General features: G+C 32.3%; 1 protein-coding gene across 1 annotated transcript in view; it reads left to right on the top strand.

Annotated features, from left to right (window-relative positions):
- Positions 1–22,647, top strand: part of Cad87a (cadherin 87A) — a 298,057-nt gene that overhangs the window by 118,310 nt on the left and 157,100 nt on the right. Inside the window, exon 2 of the mRNA XM_076391323.1 lies at positions 18,112–18,167. Within this exon, the coding sequence (XP_076247438.1) occupies positions 18,112–18,167 (56 nt within the window). The remainder of the gene's footprint in view (positions 1–18,111; positions 18,168–22,647) is intronic.

Below are 22,647 nucleotides of genomic sequence, written 5' to 3' on the forward strand. Positions count from 1 at the left end.
TAAGAATCCACAGCTTATTTGATTATAAAGAAACAGCAACGGTAGAACTGTTTCCTGGATTTCCTACAAAATGTTCGATGCGACCAGGTAGTTTATGACACGGGAAATCTAGGATCGTTTATGGTATTGCAACGCAGTAAGAATTCTGACTAGTACCAGTACGTTTTCGGTCGACAGAGACGATATTCAAGAAGATTTTTATTTGCTAACAGAGCCGCATTAATACTTTCGGAGAAAACTAAAATCTAAAAGAATATCGTTTGCTTGCTCAAAATTTCTTTCACACCGTTTATGCGCTAATACTTGAAGAAGTGACTTTTTTTAGAAATGGTAGGACCTCCAAGGGCCCAACAAGGGGTTCATGGGTAGGGATGTGCTCGGGAGTGACAGAGCCAATAACTAATGAGCGTAGGCGTAAACTGCGCAAAGGGTACGAAAACTCGTCAACCGACAACTGCGTTCTCCCAGTGAACGAAGTATAGTGTCATAGAATCTCATCGTAGCTGTTAAAGCGAATGATTCCTGGGTTATCATAGTCACTGCTTTCTTTAAATGTTTACGTTTATAATTAACACACGAATATTTAAACGAAGTTTCATTATTTGTCGACATTCGTTTTCCTCCGATGTCAAGAATTCTCCCTTAAATTCCCCCCTCTGTTGTAGAATAATCTGCGCAAGGACTTTTTTCTCCAGAACACTCTGTATAGGTTAGAGTTGCTGTAATTCCACGTTAATGTAACAATGGTAAGGTTAATAATTTATGCAATCAACACAGATGTCTGCTTGACGCGGCAGTTACTTACGGTACAGTGAAACGTGCCCTACGCGTGCTCACTGTCGCTAGACACCCTCTCGACGTGCTGTCGCCCCCTTTGCGTCGAGGCTACCGCTGCCTCGAAATTAATTCCGGTTAAACCCGATGGTGTAATTAACAGGTGTCGCGTTATAGGTTCTAGCCTTGTTTGCGATTTGATTTATTTTGGTTGCCTTGACACGCCATCGTGTACATTATTGTAAACTCTGAACGCGTCTGTGAACAGAAGGTCTACAATTGTTCGTCACCTAATACAATTTTTGACATTGGGTATAAGAACTGTGACAATACAATTTTGCGAATAAGTTGCAACTTTTATTTGTGAAATTGAATAGGTCTTTTATTCAGATATGTAATTTAGTATTTTTCTTTTACATACAGTTATGATATTGAATTGATGTATCAATTATACACGGAGGGTGTTGTAACAATTTGGAATTGTTGAATTAACAAATTCTTACTGAAATGACTAAATATGTGAAAACAGTAAATAATTAAAACTACATTAATAATTTGCTTTTTGTCAATAAGTAATTGTCCATTTTGACAATTTCGTTCCACTCAGTGAAATTCTTAATGAACAGTATTACCTTGAAGTTTGAAATTTCTTGTTTGCGAGTTATGTATTATGTCAATATTTTCGTATATTTAGCGATGTTAGGGAAGGAACATTCAACTTCCAAATTGATCACTATATTCGAACTTTTCTTATATTTACCTACAATTTGCTTCTCTGTGACGTTTTTACTTTCCTCAAACGAAAGGGTTTATAGAAAGAACATATTTGCAGTCTCTGATATTCAAAACAATGTGTTACATATGCGAAGTTCTCGCGATCTTTCAAAGATCTTTTCACGCACCTCATGCATCGATTTAGTTTTATATGAACAACTTTTCAGAAACATTTACTCCTACTAGAAGGAGACTAAAATGTTTATTTTATTTTACAAAACTCGACAAAAATCTGTCACAACATATCGAAAGTTAAGTACACTTTCTACTTGAAGTATGAAATAAATCTTTAGTTATATTCCACTTTTCTGATCATATTTAGGAAAATACAAATTTGCAGAAATATTCGCAGTATAATGATCACGTCTTCTCATTGTACTCAAAATTTTATTGTCATAAAATTTTGCAATTCAATATTATTATGGCACGTATAGTACCTGTCTTGAGGTTTGAGATAATTATTCCTCCTTTTTAAGTTAAATCTTTTCCGCGACACGAAATTTAGAATTAAATATGTGTCTTATGTGAATTAAAAGATGTCTTTTACCAACTTTTACCATAAATCATTTTGTTCTCTAAATGCAGTCAAAAACAAAATTTAGTCAAAATACAGCCGACTCACACAAAGTAAAATGTTGAAAGTCCATAAAGCTGCGTGTCACCGTTGCCTATAATTCTGAACGTAGAACTGTTGCATCTTTTTATATCAAAACATGATACAAAGACATGCAATGGACGGTTCGAGCATGTGCGGGGTTTTTGCCATTGCATCGAAGGATGACGTGATATTTATTTGAGCCATTTTGTCGCTGGGAACTGTGGGGAGTGCTTTCAACGCTTATTTCTATCCTGGTTATTGATCAAGTCGAGTAAGTCGAGTATCGCAGAGATCATCGGATAGAATGCTATTGCTTTCCAAAAAAAGGAAGAAAAAAAGATCAATCAGCACGTGATTTAAGAGAAAACCACTAGTTTTGCTTTTCAATAACTGTATCAAATAATTAATTGTATTGCATCCTTTGATGCAACGGCAAGAAACCCGCAAATGGCTGGTCAGTCCATTGTGTATCTTTGTATTACGTTTTGATAGAGAACGATGCAATACGTGTTCATTCAGAATGATACGCAACAGTGATATGGAATGACGATATGTGTGGAAGAATTTTACTATGTTTTACAAATTACAACTTCGCTATGTTTTACAAAATTATTTGAATGAAATTCCATTCGATATAAACTTAATATTACGAAATTTATTTATAGGGCCTAGTATTGAATTTGTTCGAGTAATTCCATAGGTATTTAAATATTCAGGCGCTATTAGTGGAGTAAAAAGAAGTTGGATAAAACGGCGTGCTTATTATAGGATATCTATAGAAAGATCTCAACAGCAATCTAATGTCCACGATGAATTTCCAAAATCCAAGGCATAAGAGCAATGTCTGGGGCAAATTGGAAATGGAAATGTAATAACATAGTTATTTCGTCGTAGTATTATTAAACTTTATTTCTTTTTCTTACTCGAGTCTAGTTCAAATATGTGTGTACATATGCCCACAATAAATATAAATTAAAAGTAAATAGTTAAATGAACATAAAAAAAAAGAAATATTCTTACAGGGATAACATTAAGTAATTTAATATATATTTCAGTTTATTTTCAAACTTGTCTATTAAAATAGTTAATTCATGAGAATTTATTCAGAATTGAACATATGACATAAATGTTATATATGTTAAATGATTAAAATTATAAATTAATAGAATATTATAATTAAACCTATATTAACTCTCGGAAGGTGAATAGTTTCCGACAAACGCGGGAGACGAATGCAGAGTCATTTTGACTCATTATAGAATTTTTATTGCAAACCTGTTTTGGGAAGGAATTATGTAAAAAAACGCATTTTGAACATTATATACTTTACTCCTTTTTAGTTTTCTGTACATCACATACATGAAATAAGCGTATTTTTTGTATAATTAATTCTTATAAATAAGTTTATTATACTTCTTACATCTTGTACTGTACTTAGGATCAAAGTGACCCTGCATTTGACGTAGGAGAGTTAAATAATATTAAGTTTCCATAAGTATTGGAATATGATGGTAGAAGAAAAAGCAAATATTGACTATACAAGATAATTTGTTTCTTTTTTACTTCGGATGCGAAAATTTATGCAACATAGAAGGGTGACTGCGAAAATCAATAACAAGGATAACTTGGTAATAAATTCATTAATTGCGTTAGCTTAAATATCCTATTATTATTATAAGCGAATTATTATAAGCGAGATGATAACACTATGTAAATGTACACGTACACGAGAAGTTAGCATTATGCTTATAGGGGCTGGAGATTTTCAGTTATTAATTATTGAACTGATCCAGTTTATTACGGAATATCAGAAAATTCGTAACGCGTACAAACTCCAACTGTTTATTTAACAATAAATTGCATTCATGATACATAAATATCGTTTTTCTAGGTTGCTTATTTTATTTTTTATTAGTAAAAGTTCAGATTCAGTTTTCAAACAGGAAATTTGCCTTTTTATCATGGTTTTAACATGTAAGGTTCACGTACTATTTATTACAATTTTGGATGTTCATCACGAACAGAGGCAATAATTTATGTAATTATTGAAGCTAAATTGAGACTCACTCCACAGGTGAGACATTATGCGGCGAGAACACGCTATTACTAGTTACCTCTCATTGCCAACATGCAAACGTGCAAGGCTCTTGTCTGTCGAGCGTAACGATGCTAATGCAATTGTAAGGATGGCATAATTAACATGTCAAGTCTTACACATTCTCTTTAGCACGAGCGATAGTACATGTATACATCGAAATGTTTAATCTATTCTTAATTAGTGGTAGTAGGTTTCTATCAATAAGTATGCAGGGCGGTCTGTAATTGATAATAGAATTAGATATACAATCAAATATTTTTATACGAAAGCTTGGTTTCGAGACAATTGACTTTAAAATTTCAAGTTTGAATTGAAAATTCTTATATAAAAAATTAGGTTCTCCATAAATGAAAATTAGGACGTATAACGTATAAATAAACTAATCGTGAACATATTGTAGGTACCTCTGTATAATTTAAATGATATAAGAAATTATTTTTTGGGGGATTAAAAGTGTCCACAGTAAACAATAAATAATAATATAATGTTACATGATACTCTTAAATCTATTATAAACTATTTTGCAACATATCTCATACCAACTAACTATTACTTAACCGCCAGATCATCTGTAAGAATGTGTTCATTCGTCAACAATTTATTTTCACTTATATACAACCATGCTACTAAACGTGAGATTTAGCTGTAGTCTGAGATATTTCGACCAGATATTTTCCTCAGTAATGAAAGTTTCGCTGCTCGAGCAGCTGTAACATCTATAATATGAACAACCTACGTGGAACTTTATTAAACCTGTCTGTCTCACAGTAAACTAACTCGAGTCGCAGACTAACGTGCTGCTGTTAGGAACGGAGGTTTTGATAAGTACATCTCGTATGGAATCACGATATGTGTTCGTTACTTTTAAACGACTTGTTAAAATGTAAAAACGTGCCAGTTCCCAGAAAACACATGCCACTCGTGTGACGGTGAAAATCTGAAAAGTGAGGAAGAGATCCTCGTTAATGAATTTTAGAAATTAACGCAGTTTTTTGCGTGCGGTTTTTAAGTTCCAGTCGCTGGTTACAAAATTAGTATGTTAAAAATACTGTTCAAAGAATTTGAGAAAAACTTCCGAGCTGGTGATTCTGGGGTAAGTTTCGTAAGGTACATCGCGGTACTTTTGCTCAAATACATCGTCTTTCCCATTTTGTGGTTAGATATTTCAAGAACAACAATCTTATTCTTTTGTTCTCGGCGGAGAAGAAATCCGTCACCTCTGCATTAAGTAAACCAATATTGAGTTCTGGCTACCTCCAAACATTCCCATTCATCGATTAACTGTCTTCGAAAGTTTTCTCAAAATAAGCTGCCATTAGAGAATACATTTAAACGCTCTAAACAATCTGGTTATTCTTTGTTATAGTTTTAACATTAGCATACACGGCTAACAGTCTTTGTACAGCAATTCAATTAATCGGTTCAAAATATACATGATGGACTATTATAGAAGCTTGGCAACATAGACACTGATGGAAAACGTTCGGAGGGAAAAAAATTAAGATCTGCATATACTTCAATTATTCAGCGATTGTCGATGGTGTATACTTGAGTTAAAGGAGAGAAACAACACCTTTACCCTTAGCAATGTTGACGTCAGTAATTGACGTCGATGGTTAGTAAGGACTTACGTAATTTTAATTGTAAGACGTCAATACAGAAGCGTCATTCGAGTATCCAAACAGATTAATAATAGTAGACATCGAATTCGAGAATTTTATATTCTTTTATTATCAGAATTTGCTTTAACGGGAAAGAGGAGAAGATAGGAATATAAAACGAGATAGAAGTGGGACATCAAAATTGTGATTTATAAATAGTACTGCCATACTTAATAATTATTAACTTGTTAAGGAATTAGGTATTATGAAGATTATAACAAGCTCCTAAGATAGCTGTTGTTAATTATTATTCTTTTATTTCATGAACATATTTTTATAGCTCAGCAAAAAGTTTATGCGGATAGAAAATAGTAAGTGACATAAAACAATTTCTAAAAATTACTTTTTTATAACGAGCCTATTCTGATATAACGATAAATAATAACTAAATAAATATATTTACATATGGTGTGGTATAAATTTTCTAAGAGAAAATATTAAACATCTATGCTACCAAAATAAGATTGTTAGGTTATTATACAGAACACGTATCGCATATGTACCTACTAAAAAAATAACACAACTCAGAAAACGTGATTTTTGAATTGCAGCTATAAATCAGTTTTATAAATGCACCTCTATTCATTATAAACAGTTTACTAGTTAAACATCAAAATTACAGAATTTATTCAAAGAATTCTTCAAATATAAATTCCAAATTATTTAAACAATAACAAGAAAATTATTTAATGTATTATGCGCGTATCGCCGACCTGGCTGATTATATTTAGGAGGCGTAAAATTTGTTACGATTTGATTTTACGATTGAACCTGAACAATTAGGTAGTATTTTATATGGTCCTGAAAGGTTGGCTATAGAAATGATACAAAATCAGCCAGGCGTAACATTGTTTTCAGTGAATCCCGCCTTACCAGTGGTAAAGTGAAATTCAGGTCTGTTGATACTTTAGACCCATACAGGTCCTTTCATTGAGATCCTTAGACTATTGGAATTAAGAATACGCTAAAATAAAGAAACTTAAGTATCTTTTACTACGTATATTCAATAAAAAGGAAAAATAATCTTAACAATTTCAAAGACTAATTAATTATTGTTTGAAATAAAAAAAAAAACATAAATTGTAGTTACAAAATAAGTAAGAACAAATAAATGAATTGATAAAATTGAAGAACATGTTACAAACGAATTAAATAAATCGAATAACTTATGAACGAACCTCCAACAAAAGAATTCTCACAGTCTAATAGACTACTGGAGATTATTATTGTCAAACATAGCTCATATAGAAATTAAAAAAGAAAATAATTAATTACAAAGATGATAATGAAGGACTCATCCAACAAAATCAACTCTCACACTATTAACTCACTCTTAATGATAATAATTCGCTCTTCGGCCGCTCAAATTTTCAAGGTTGATTAGTCCTGCTCCAAAGAAAAAGATACTCTAAATACGCACAGACTTCGAATTTTGAATACACTTGATTCGGAATAAACTAACAGTTTTGATTAAAAGTATCAATATATATGTCGAGAAAAGAAATGAACAACATGTCCTTGTTCACATTTTGAACACTATTGCTTTAAACTACTTCGCGAACTCGACGACATGCACGCGATTATTCGCGATTATTCATCGAAGAGTAATACAACTTCGCACCCTTGCTTGGAGAGATTCAGAGTCTGCTCCAAAGAAGCTGGGCCGCTTTGTTTTATCTCATTAGCTAATGAGATCACGATTTTGGTGTGTAGTCAGTCACGATTGGTATAAAATGGTATAAAAAGTATAAAATGTTCGGCTACAGGTGGAAGAATACTTCAAGAGAGATTCTAGGCGTTAAAATAAGATGTACATCAAATATTCGTTTATTAATTCTACTGTTGTAAGGCGAAATAGAGTAAATTTTCTTCTTTTCGAGCTATTGACATTTGAAACTTAGAACCTCAATTCTTCATTTTTTATATTTTTTATTATACCCTTCTACTACAAGTAAAAGGTTCATTCGATTTTGTTATAGAACTACTACTATATTATCTTTAAATGTATCTATATTAATATTGTTTTACATTATTCTAGATAAAGCTCTAGTAGAGTTGCTCCTTGATTGATTTCAATGACGCCAAAATATGTTGTCAAAGTCATTGTTCTAAAGGTTGCAACGATAAAAACCAACTTCTGTCACAGACTGTTATAATTAATTATAATTAATGTCATTTAAAGATTCCTGGTGAACGCCAGATTAGTTAATAGGTTAAAACTGTTTAAGAGACTCTTTTATTTTTGGAAATTGAGATTGGGTAAAAATGAAAAAGTGGTGTGCTTTAGATTTCTGTGCTTCACAACAGATTTCAGCAAAAAGAAAATCGACGCTGGACACCTCGATAGTGTCTCTTGCTAAATGCGTTGGAAGATGGAGGAGGCGGCTCGTATAGGTTTATTCCACCCAATATATCTTGTAGTGAAGGTTCCATCTAAATTTTGTCTAACACCTACACGAAAATAGGTTGGTGCTCCATCAAGCATAAATTCCATGCTCCAAACTTGTTGCAAGAACGTTGTCTCCAAAAGTTTTGGTAACTCGTGTCTCAGGAAATAGTGATATATGGCGCCATTGAACTTATTAGTTAAAATATCTGCGTTTTATCATTAGCTGTTCTGTTATATTTCCTTAAAAATTAATACAAATTTTTTTATTCAAATTTAGCAGTGACGATAGTACGTATCTGTTATTTAATAAGTACTATATGACAAAATATTCCAAGGGACTATATCAATTATTAAAATAATATACTATGCAGGAACATGTATTTCTTTAACAAAGGATGTCTGCAAAGTGTTCAAGGAAGCTATCTAGACAGGTTTATAGAGGATTCAAGAATAAGGAATATAAACTTCTTTTCAGTCTCAATAATTCAAGTTTAACGAGTAAAACTAAAGTTACTTTTCAGAATTTTACCTCGGTTATAGTACCTATTATATTACTTATATCATAATGCTATTCATATGACGTTATAACATGCATTGAACCCATTCAACATTTATTAAGAAAAATCGAGAATGTATAATCTCTCTTGAATTAATTTAGAATATAAAGTATAACTTTTGGCTTTTAAATGTTATTGAAAAGCTATATGCAAAGATACGATGTAATTTTAAAATTAATATTCTTTTGTTATTATTACATTTATGCTTGTTTAAGATATTTACTAACTTTCTTACAATAGTTCCTTATTTTCTTACATTTTGCACTTATGAAACATAAAATATAACATGGAATATATGTATGTATGAAAACCACAAAGAAAGAACTTGATAAGTCACATGTTCTAAATCGATCTCACATTGTTTTCATTTATTTGTATTCATTAAAAATATAAGATAAATTAGATTTTCATTACACTTGTTATTCCCTTAGTTGTTTAGAAAGCTTGATTAACTTATTGGCACTTTCGTCTATTAGTAATTATTTTTTATATGTTATTTCTTACCATCTTTTCAAAATTTTCCATATTTTGCGTCTGTGTATGTGAATATGTTATTTAAAAAAATTATTAGATACTATTTCATAACTTTAGGTCCCTCGCCAACTTAGAAAATTATTCTGTTTCACTTGGACTTGTTAAGCTATTTCTCTGTATAACTATTACAAACTAGCTTTATCAAGTTGTTCACCTTCCCATCTTTAATATATTCATTGCATTTTCTTTTAACTACCAGAAACAGAAAAAAATGGACTCGTCCATAATAAACGGACTAAATTCTTTTTATATGTAACGCATGCGATATTGACAAAACTAAAGAAATGTGTTAAAGAATGTAACAATTCTTTGTTGATATTTTTTTTACATGTAGGTATCTGCCTCAAAAATGTTCCTTAAGAACGTTTGATGTATTACTATACAAATTTTCATAAAATATAACATGAACATAAAAATAATTTATTTTGTTGTTAAAATTGATTTTAGTTGTGTACCCTACTAAGATACTTCTTATTGAGGTATATTCCATCAAAAGTATAAAACATTTGTCTAAACCTCAGCTAAGCAATCGAATACAACAGTTCCCTTCGTGCAACTGGACGCGGAAGATCAAGATTAGATTTTGAAAATATGTAATATTTACATATTTACACTAGCAAACAGTTCGCGAATAATATTTGCAAATATTTCGCTAACTTGTTTATGACCCTTACTCGATTTTTCCATGAGCACTATAGAACAGCATGTAAATAGACGATTTCTAAGAAATTCAGTGTCCATATGTTCACGAAATATTCGAGAACTCCAGTGCATTCGCACCTTTATAGGTTGCAGGAACACAAACTGCTGATAATTCATGAGCTAAAGATTAATATAGTAAACAACTAATATAGTAAGTGATTAATATAGTAAACAACTAATTTCTCCATGTAGAAATTAGGGATTGCAGCCTCGTCAATTCCAGTATTTAAAATATCTTGTATAATTATTGTAGTTAATAATTGTTGTAGTTAAACTTCTCCGCTGAGTGATATCTCTGTTGCTTTCTTTAAGTGGCGTTGCTCTTCTCCAATTGTAAGAGTACTCGAGAAAAGCCGATGACAGTCGACGAATGACGTGAAACGAACTCAAGTACTGATTTAAAAGCAGCATCTGCAGTTCTATAGGATCGATAGTTGATACACTTGGATACATTCCGCTTCTCTAATGAATGATTTAGGTGCGGACAGAAGTTCGGCATCACGACATCCATCCACAGTATTAATGCAATTCGCGTTACCCGGGTAACGGCAACGTTAATAGTTGATGTAATTAGCTCAAGCTTTATTAAACATACCCAGCCAGGACAGAAGTTAGCTTGCTCGTATCGCGATGAAATACTGCTATTACATCGCTGATATCACCTTGATATCAACGTTGTAAAGTTAATGATAAAATGTACTCTCGCGTGTGTTGTTATCAATGTTACTGTGACATTTAATGCCAATGAAGTAACAGACAATTATTTACAAATGATGTTACAATCATCTTTTAAGGGGATCTCCTAAACAAATCCTAATTTCAAAATTAAGAACAGCAAACATCAATATACCAATATTACGTAACAACGTTTAATAACAAAAAATCACCCCCACATACGCACACACATACACATCACAGTACATCAATTCATGTACATATAAAGACAAAGCCTACGTCTATCATGTACCATAAAAGAGTGCCTGCAGGACAGGAGATACCTAAAACAAGCTTTAAATTACCTAAAAAAAGAGTCAAAATATTCGAAGAAACTTAAAACAATATTATACAAGAAACGTGTAAAAGATAATCATTTGTGATTAGAACAGCAATTAGTTTTAAAACCCGGGATAGATACAAGAGCGTGACAATGTTATGTGTTTGATATATCGAAATTATGTAATGTGGTCTCATGTAGTCGCTAATAATTGTTGAGTTGATGAAACATTAAATAAATAGATTAAAAAAAGGTCTTCCTATTTTGACGGTTCAAAAAAATTTTATTTGTTTTAATATTCTTACAGTTTTTAAAAGAGTATTTTTATGGCTTTTTAAATTTAAATTTGAAAGAGTGATAGTGCTCCAAGTCCTCAAATATAATGGTGTGCAGGTTGTACTTAATAAGAGCGTTTGCCTACTCTGTATGTATACATTTCTTAAAAACCTACATTTTTTTATCTGGTGATCATAATATCTGAAAAACTAAGCATCCGATTTACTTGCAACTTGTCAGATATCTTCAGTAGATACTCTTTTCACGTTTGAACTGAAATTAAGTTGATAGTTGCAAAATTCCACTTTTGCTAAATCAGAAAAAACAATTTTGTCACAAAAAGAGCAATTGAAATTCCATTTCATGGTTATTTGTAATTGTGCAATGAAGATAATTTATTATTATTATGATTTCTATCATAAATCATGCCTTTCCTATGTCTAAATAATAAACTCGATAATATGGCTAATTAAAAGTGGAGATCATGTCTTTGCGATAAACATTTAATTATTTCCTCTATAGTTATGTACTATTTAGAATTATTCAGATGGGTTAGCTGGAGTAGTGGCAGTTAAATATTATGAGCTATGAACTCGAGTATCATGGTTTTTGGCGTTTGATGGATTAAATGTTTCCAATCAATGTTCACGGAACATCGATTTTCAAATTACTGAATAGTCACTCTTTAAACTTACTTGTATATGAAAATTATCAAGACTTTATGATTGTTGGAACACGATTCTTTTATAAGAAGAAATGTAAGAAGAGAATAATATAAATTTTAAAAAATGAAGTGGCCACCGAAATAGGATAGCATGTAGAACGTACTCTTTTAACTACAATCTATGTCATAAAACGGCAAATTACCGTTAGTTATCAAAATTATTACTAAATACGAAGTAGATAATAATATGTACATAGCAATTAATTTATTGTTACCTATCAGTGAAATTTCTAACTCTTTTGGTCATTAATTAATTAAAAAATATGTATAAGTATGTTGTTTTAAGCGTATTGTTACGATGGCTCATAATATGCTGATTCCATAATGACGCTCGGTCTTAAATTAAATAGTTTATTTTTGATTCTTATATAAACAAATCGCTTAAACATGAATGAATTATAAGATAATACTAGTCGTAACTGGGGACCGATAAGAGCGAAAACACAATAGTAGTTGCGTATCAAACTTCGTTTATTTATTCCTTCTATTTGCATTTTCAATACTCGCGAAACCTCTATTACTCCGGAAAGAAGAATTCTTTCGCCAGACGTTGAAGTAAACACAAGCAATATACATAGTGATTGTGAAACCACTTACGTAGTGAATTCTTACAGAAGATACACTTGTCTACAGAAATTAAAGGATCACTAAATTTTGACTGAAAAATTGTTCGTTTTTTAAATGCTGTAACTTTGTGAAATGAAATCGTACAACAATCCATCTGCTCTGTTTCAAAGGGTGAAGCCTCTATTTTCACATCTCGGAATTGAATCTCTTCGACCATTTTTTAAAATAAAAATTGGAGTGGAGAATTGAGGGTATTCTTTTTTCTAAAAAATTGTTTAAATTTAAACGACTGTACGGATTTCAATAAGTATTTTTAAGGATTCTTCTTACAGTAAATTTGCAGGAAAAAATTTGTGTGTATGTGGTGTGCAATTTAGTATGTGTTTACTATGTGTTTATTGTGTGTATTTAACTCGTGTGTTTAATGTACCTTTTGTGCATTTAGAATCAAGTATTATTTCCTCGTTGCTTCATTAGTTTTTGGCATTGTTCTTATACATTGATACAAGAGATAATGCGGTAATGTGTCAATAGACATATGTATCCCCTCAAAAAACCTTAAATCAGTTGAAAAAATCAATTTAAAATATTAGGGCAAACAAACGCCACGCGCATAATTTAATCTTGTACCAAAACATTGCCAATGTTGTAGTTCCAACAAATATCACTTTTAATCTTATTTCTACTGCTACAGTGTGTCTCTCATTAAAAATATTTTTGACGCTACTTGCACATGTTACACGAAGATCATGTTTCACGATAGGAGGGAGTACGTCTTCATTTTTATGTCAGGAAGCCAACTTATAAAAATCATTGTTTATACTACAGTTAGTAGCATTACTAACTTATTAATCAAGCTGATCTTAACCTACAGGATAAATGCTATGTACCTTTTTGAATTAATAATGTAATGAATTGTTTAATTTGATTCATGAAGTTTCGTAATATATTTTTGAATGAGAAAAGGATCCAATATTGCTAGTCATGAAAAGAACGGTAATCGAATAGTTGCAAGATCTATAGTATCTTGCAGATGAAGAAATCTGCTATATCAAGTCACTGAAAAAAACGAACTTGCTCTTAGGGATAGAAGGAGAGATCTGATTGGCTACACAATCTGACAACATTGCTTGAAATACACGTCTAGCATTGGGTCCCTGCCAGGTCATGTGTCGGCCGCTTTGCACGCCCAGGGATATACAAAATAAATACAAAATGAGTAGAAATAATAAGGATTCAAGGAACGTAAGAGTAAAAATATGAAGAAATTAAATAGAAGTAAAGTAAGTTTAAATAAGATAAAGTAAGAATATTATAGATTAGAATGTAAACAGAAAAAGGTAAAATAAAGTTATTATAAGTACATATACACATACATAGCTTAGTCCCCTGCACTGATGTGATACAGCACATCACTGTCTTTATAAATAGACTTTGATGCTGCTTTAATAGCTTTTACTATAGAGAGCGTATTCGAAGTTGTGCAACTGATGGATGATCATTTACCAATTTCATTAAATATGTGTTAGGAGTATATATGTAAGTACGTCCATAAAGCAAATACGTTAAGGAGATACTCTGCAGTGCATGCTGTACGTGCGGACGTACGTATGTATTTATGTATATATGTATGTATACGTGCTGATGCGATTTGAATGCGTTGACCTTAACAAGCGTTTTGACACTGAACGCAATTCAATGCATCTATCCTATGCGTCAATCCTACATGTCGTGGTTTCCATTTTGCAATGCCAAGCATTATCGCCTATCATAATCAAAGCGACTGCGGACCATCCATTATCGGAGTCATGTCCTGGAAATTATTCGAAAAAAGTAAACCAAAAAGACGGCTTCACTCTGTATAACGTTGCAGTTAAACATTCAAAAGTAAAAAGCCAAATTCAAAGAATTAAATTTATTAATATTACGGCAACTCTGATATCACCGTTATGCTCAGTGTCAGATAATTTGAAAATATTGTCGGTAACGTGTGACAATTTCATGGAAAACATCGTTTACTGATGCCATAATGTCGTTATCTGCAGCCATAGTCTCTGCATTTATAACAGGATATATTAACACCACACACGTAATAATATTATCAATGTTAATCAAATTTATGGAAAATAATATTAGGTATTTCTGTAGAAAGAAATAGTATGTATTTTGTATGCAAACATACCTATGTAATTGTACTGTGTGACTTCTATATTGTAGATGCAGTTCTTTCCTATCTATATGTAGATGCAGATCATTATCGTATATATTTTAGCACACCCGTGAACTAAATGGTAGTAAATGGAAGTAATATTACGTGGGACATTAAAGTGATGCATTCATGGGATACTTTTTGTATCTTCTTCATGTATTTACTGTCTCTCTTTACATGTCAGTATTAATACATTACTTATATTTACATTTTAATTTATTACATAAGAAACCATGAAGTTGTTTTGTGCTATGCCATTACTATTCGTAAAATTTAATTGGATTCCAAAAATGTAAACACGCCACCATTGCAATGGAATACTTAAATATTTAAATGTACATTGTAAAACGTAATATATGACTTAGTTCTATATTAAACAAGTATAGTAGACAAGTAGATATGAATACATCTTAGCTTTTGTGATTTCTATTTCACCTACGTGAAAATTATCTCTAACTATTGCATCAAATGTCAAAGAAATTGGACAGTGAGGATAAAATCGTCCTCGGAATTATTGTCACGATTTCAGTGTTCCGCGTACGTGACGCTGCAGATCAACTACCACCCGCAATTCTGTCGATTAGCATCAAGTTGTGAATATGCAGGACGCGAAACCAAGCTTTTCTACTCTTGCGACAATGTTACTTAATTAATCTACTATTGTTAGAATTTTAACAAAAGTTAAATTCATTTTTAGCCACTTGGGTTTATAATACGTAATTTTCAAATCGCTATTGAGAGCCATCTGGTAAAATATTTAGCATCGTGACTTAACGAGGTACATGGCTATAAAAAAATTTTTTAGAGTTCAAAACAAAACATGTTTTCAGCGCATGCTGCTCAAATCTATAACGATTGGCACACAATAGGTCTGCACCATAGTACACGGCTATTTTTGCGGACCGTTTCCAATATTCTAAATCAATATTCAAAGTAATTAAACAATTGTACTCTTAGTGAAATAAGACTTTACATTTATACACTTGTCATTCAATTCAAGTTTTCTTTTACTGTATACTAATGAATGCACCGACTGCATACTAGTAGGGTGGGTGGGAAAATATTCAAAACTTCTGATTTGTGAATATACACTGAATATAAAAGTCGTCTAAATTTCTTGGTAGTAAGTATGAACAATATTTTTTGCAGGCCATTTTGTAGGTCCGTTTTTTTGTAGGAACATATTAAAGATATTGTTTATACCTCACTATCGAGAAATTTAGATGACTTGAAAAATAAAATAAAAGAAGCATGTGTATTCTATATATCCAGTGCAACATTGGCAGAAGCTACCAGAAATGTGATCAGCAGAACTGAGAAATGAATTTTTGCTAATGAAAGTCGCATTGAACACGATACGTAGTCTTATCAATACAACATACTAGTAAACAATATTACGAGATGTTAAATTTATTTCTTTTATTTCTGACCTTGTATAATCCTGAAAGCCATAGTATACTACATAGTTGAATTCATCTTAACGCACATTTTTATATAAAAAAGTGAAGGCCACCTTCATTTCTCGAAGAATATTGAAAGTACAAAAAATTGACGTTATCACGTTGCCAGTAAAATATACTACAGCTTTTTCCTGTTCCATTTTTTTCTGATGTTTACCGTTTATGAAAAAAACGCTAGTACAAATTATTACGAACATCCTGTACAAACTTCTCGTAATTTATTTTGAGTATTATTACATCGATAATATACACTTCATTCAAAGTTGAATAACTTGGCAATAACGACTCACACACCAACTTTTATATAAGTTTTTATAAATGCAAGATTTTACTCATACATGGTGATTTCGAGTGCGAAAAAAAATGTCAAAATAATTAATGTCGTTTGAGTCTTTACAATTGTTTTGAAAAAAACTATCTTCACTTTCCCACCTGCTTCTTAATGCATAATGTTTCGGCCTAGTATTTGATCAATATTGTAAGTCATTGCATGTATGTACAATTACACTTTTCTCCTGTACAATAAAGTAAAGAAGAAATAATATAAACGTCAACTGCAATTCTTAATACATAAGCGTGTCTCTGATTTTTGGAGCTACATAGTCAGGTGTGGTATGAAGAGCTACTGTATGACCCACTTTGCCTAAGCTGGTTGATATACAGATCTGTTTGAAGGATTTAAGCTTGATGAAACATCGTATATCCAGTTTCAACGATTCTGTCAGAACTGAACGGGAGTGGTACAGGGAATTTAGAACATGTACGCATAACTCCAATGATTTTGGCTGTATCTCTCTCTCTCTCTCTCTCTCTCTCTCTCTCTCTCTCTCTCTCTCTCTCTCTCTCTCTCTCTCTCTCTCTCTCTCTCTCGCTTCCTTTCTTATTTAGTGGCTCTCGTGTAAGAAAAAGAGAGAGTTCAGTGTGGTCGGAATCGTCTGAGCTGGGGGTGTACTCATACTGCCAGAAATGTAGTTCAGTAGGCCTTCCAGTAGACGCCACTAGTATCAAAGGGACGATAAAATGCCACGATTAGACAGTGGCACTTATTTGACATATAAATTGCCATAACGATATTTTATTTTAAATTACGTTATACTTTAATTGTGTAGTTCAACTCTAGTAAAGTTATCAGATTTCTAGTGGTTTCCATTTATTTCCTGTGAATAAATATGATTTTTCTTACTTATTTGATAGAAGTGTGTGCAAATATTATTCTACGGAAAAAAAGAAGAAACTTTCTATGAGACATTGATTTGATCAGATTTTATATTAAAAGATATTTATGTCAATCATGACTCATGCATAAATCATATTGTATATCTTTTTCTTCTTTTTCTCCGTGGAATAAGAATCTATGAGGAAAAATATACCTTTCTATTGAAAATAACAACTGCCATTTGAAAACGCGTAGCAAGTAAAACATAAATAAGACAGTTGTATTTCCCCTTTGAAATCGAGGAACTTTTGTATTGACCATTTTTCTGGAAATGAGCTGTTTTCGAGATATTTTAATATAAACTTTTTAAATGAACATCTTGTATACGCATGTACGTACCAGCATACATCTCTGTTCTGCTAGTGGTCTAATTCTTTATTTCGACAGTATGTATTACAATTCTAAATTGTATATTTGTTATTAAAGATATCACCTATTATAAAAATTACGTTTGTATGATAATATTTAAGTAATTAAATAGCAATTAGCCATCGTAACTCAAAAGTATGATATGTCAAATATTTTCTATTGTTGACAAAGTACACTCAATAATTAACATTTTTTCCATTTGCTTTCAGGTTTCCAAAGGAACTTATTGCGCTCCTCGTGATTTGTCTTGTAGCCACACACACTGGTGAGTCTAAATTTTCTATTGTCTATAATACTTAATATTCTCGTCTAATCGATGTTTATAGGATCTAAATTTTATAGGATCTAAATGCTAATCGAACCAGTTACTGTACAGATATTTAGAATTATTATAATAGATATGTATATAGTAGACTCTTGATTAAGAGGATCTCATTATTCGACGTAATGATGATAATAGTACTTACAATAGAACATCGATTGAAACTTCAACTATGATTCATTAACAGTCTAGCAAAAATATCAAACTTGTTATAAGAAGGGTGTCTCAGGTTTGAACTTTGTGTTACACCCGTTATTCGAGGTTTACATATTCTATGTATAAGAATATACAAGATATGCAGACTCCTAAAATAAACTAAATCTATAATTTATTGTTGTTTTTGCCATTTAAAGTTAATTTTACATCTTAGAATAATTAAATGTGCTATATAGTTCCTTCTCAAACTCATGAACTGAGGTATGTAGTAAACTAGGTTAATTATTTAGACGAGGAATGAACAGGGCTATGAATCTTCTAAACTGCACTTTAAGAGGTCGGTCACAGAAGCATTGACGGATGATTGCACTTAGTGTGACATTTTTATTTTCAACAGGGAAAACACGGCAAGACATGGCTAACTTGATGTCGTAACGTTCGTTGCTCTCGTGTGACCATACTTTAAATGGTGATGTTTCACTCGCGTTGCAGTTACTTTAACCAACTTACAATTAACAATGTAGCCCAACAAATGTTTCTTCTTAATTAGTCTACTTTCTATAATTATTAAATGTGTTTAGTAGACACTACGCAATACATAGAAATTATTTAATCAAGAATTATCTATTTTTTCATTGAAAGTATATACCGGGTGCTCCTGGTTTAAGTGATCACATTTAAAATATGAATTTAGGACCTCAAAACAATAAGGAGGTTTCCTCCTGGAAAGTAATAAAGTTATAAGACTCTACAAAGGAATACAAATCAAAACATCTCTTGTAAATTTGCCTCTGCGTTCATCGAACCTAACAACTATGGATTTTTTATATGGAGAGTTTTGAAAGAAGAAATACATAAAGTCCCTCTTAACAATCTTTAGTTTTTAAAATCGAGATTAGTGTAAGCGTGTGAAGAAATTACAAACGTACAATATCATTCAGCTACTCGTTCCATCATCGATAGGTGTAGTGTTTGTCTCCGGTTTGGAGACAATCATTTTGAACAAAATATTTATGTAATAGTTACATTTTCATTTTTGCAAAACAATAACTGAGATCATTCTAACAATTCTCGCAGTCTAGTAACTTTTAAAGTCAACGTCTCTTGGAGGAAGCCTATGCAAGCACATTTGCATAGGGAAAATTTCTTTGTTTCGAAGCCGTAAGTGCATATTTTAGATCTGGCCATTTAATCTGAGAACACACTGTACCCAAAACCTTCAACCAGTAACGTTAAGATTCAGATTATATAATATAATAATCGACATGGATGGTTTATAGTACGAACCTCTGTCTCCTCGCTGTCAAGTTAAGGTGACGACGACTGCACCGATACGCAGCAAGCATAGTTAGGTTCCAAATATGGCTGCTGGGTCCGTCTCAAAGCCTCTCATCGTGAATGCTCCTTCGCGCGCGAACATACACAATGTCGCGTACTCGCGCGTCGTTTCGAGCACCACGCTCGAAATCCCGCTTACGACCCACTTAGAAAATTGTGGGAGCTTCTGCTTCAAGCACCTCCCGTCGCTACCTTTCCCTGGAATACTCTTTCCTGCTCTCCGTCGTGCCTTCCATGATGCTTTTTTTCCTCAAATCCACACGTCACGTATCACACAGGGGTGCTAACGCCGTGCACCTCTTCATGCCATTTAATCGGTCGCTCGCAGAAAATCATCGTTTAAATTTTCCACCTTAATACGTACTGTTGAAGAATTCTTTCGAATTCGAAATACGCAGTGATCCAGTTTTTAATATATAAACGTATGGTAAAGATTCTATAATAATATTCCTTATTATATTCGCCTTATTTAATTATAATTTTTTTCATGGGAATTTGTCTGGAATTTTCTTTTGTGTATCTGAGTAATCTGATGCTATGTACTGTACAGTGTACGGACATAAATATTTTCATGACAAATTTTATAAAGAAACCTCTCAACTTTAGTATACAATTGTATATTACGTATATGAGTGAAGGTATTAGAATTTTAGGCACATCATTGTTTCGTTTGAAAGATACTAGTTCCAAATAATCCAATTTCTTACCTGAAACAATTTTGTCGTACCATGAAATTGTCCTAAGTTTAAACATTATATAACCAAGAAAATTATAAAATAATTATTTTTTATATTAAAATTGCTAGCTAATGGTAACGATTATTTGAAGGGTCTATTTTTGTAAATAATTCAAAATGTGAAAGTGTTTTTCCAAATCGTTGTTCTCTTTTAACACACAGGGTGAATTACATTATCTCTACCTTGATCATTATTATATTAGTGGAATCAAAATTTTTTTTGATTATTACGAAATCACGTACGAGATACGATTTCGAGGGACCTTCAAGGCATTGACATTTGATTTTTCTGTGTCTTTTGTAAGTTTTCAAGGTCATTTATTACTTTCCGTAACCCTATATTTTTTTACTTAATGGTCGACAAACACTGAAATAAATTCAATAAACTCAAAACAAATGCTTGCTTATATTTTTCATATAATGAAACTAATGACAAAATTTTGTACAGGCTAGAAAACTTTGAGAACTTATTTGAACAAAAATGCAAAAAGAAATCAAATATCATTATCATGAAGATCCTTTGTATTCGTACCCTAATTGAGGTTTTTGCGTTCGGTAATGCGTCTTTAAACAAAAATGACCCTGTCAATTTGTGTTTAAAAATATTCATCATATTACATATATGTACAGGATGTTTGACGACAGGAGTAAAAAATTTCAAGAGGCGATTCTGTATATATATATACTTTATATATATATTCTATACGTATTTGTATGCTAAAATCAGACGAAAATCAAGAATGGTGAAAATGCGTTTGAGGCTTGGTCTTAAAATTCTTCATTGTTGAGCAAACGTTTAAAATATGCGTGAAATATGTCTGACTTAGGACTTATTCTACTGCCAACGTGCACTAGCCAAGTTAGACACAGCGAAGTCAGTAAAATGTCTTAACACTAGAACTACCAAACAAGTCAAAATGACCCGCACAGCTATTTTTAATTTACGATTTATTCTAAGAAAACTTTAAGTTTATTATCAACTAATACCGAATAAAATTGAAGAAATGTCTATATATTTGTACATGAATTCTATTTTCTTTAATTATGCATTATTTGTGCTCCTATGATTTTGAAACAAATGCATACATTTACTGTCGGTAGTTCTAGTGTTAAGTCAGAGATATTTCTCACAAGATTTTAGACTTTTTCTTAAGAATTCCTAATAACTCTGAAACAAACCTTTAAACGCAATTTCTTCATTCTTGATTTTCATCTCATTTTGAAATGTAGAATCATTCCTTACAATTTCTAATGCATATTTAGAGTTAAACACCCTGTATTACGTTTCTGATGGTATAGTTTCCACCATATTATGAGTTTTGCTTCTAAATATGAACATGACTTCTCAATTATCAACATTGTGTATTATTTGTAACTGTTTTAACAATTATTAATTTATTACAATTTATTACTATTATTCTATTATTTCTCACTTTAGTTTCTTCATCTCGATGAAAAAAACAGGAAGTGTCTACTGAATACTTTCCCTGTTACTCACCTCCTTACTTCTTTTTTCTTTCTTAGAAGCCGCGTATCTCGACGTAGCTGTGAAACGGTTTTCCACCGGAAGGAAAATGTTGCCCTTCTTCGTGTTCTCCTTTTTCCTCTCACCTCTACTTTTCTTTCTCCCTCTCCCTTGCTTTATCCACGTTTTTCTTCCCTGTATCCGACTTCGTTTCCCTCGTCCTCCTTAATTCCGTTGCCTTAGTTGTACGGTTTGGTGTTTGCCTTTTGCGCAACCCATGAATCTCTCCTCGCTCCCCTCCTCGGTTATTCTGCGCTCCAACGTCGGAGCTGCCAACCAACCATCCCACTGTATCTCCTGTTCAAGGGTCGTCCAGTAGCAACGCAGCGGTTGTTTTTAAATCTGTTCATAATGCAAAATCAGCCGGCCGTACTATGTTTAATTACGTCGCTTTTAATATTTTAAGAGGGTTACGCTGCATCCAGCCGCGAACGCATTCAACGTTCATTTTCCTGGGAAGCACGAAAGCCGCGGAAGGCCGCTTCTTGCTGCAAAACGCTATGATTTTTTTAAATACCGCACGATTTTACTCACCGTTTTTTATTCTCTCTAATTGCTATTCCTTCGAGCATGGCAAAAACTGATTTCTGACCCGGTTGGTTTCGAAGCAAATGCTTCCTTTTTCCACGATATTCGCACCGTATCAGACTCCAAAAAAGGAACTAATC

Source organism: Calliopsis andreniformis, chromosome 2 (assembly GCF_051401765.1).
Source record: "Calliopsis andreniformis isolate RMS-2024a chromosome 2, iyCalAndr_principal, whole genome shotgun sequence".
In the NCBI taxonomy this organism is placed as follows: domain Eukaryota; kingdom Metazoa; phylum Arthropoda; class Insecta; order Hymenoptera; family Andrenidae; genus Calliopsis; species Calliopsis andreniformis.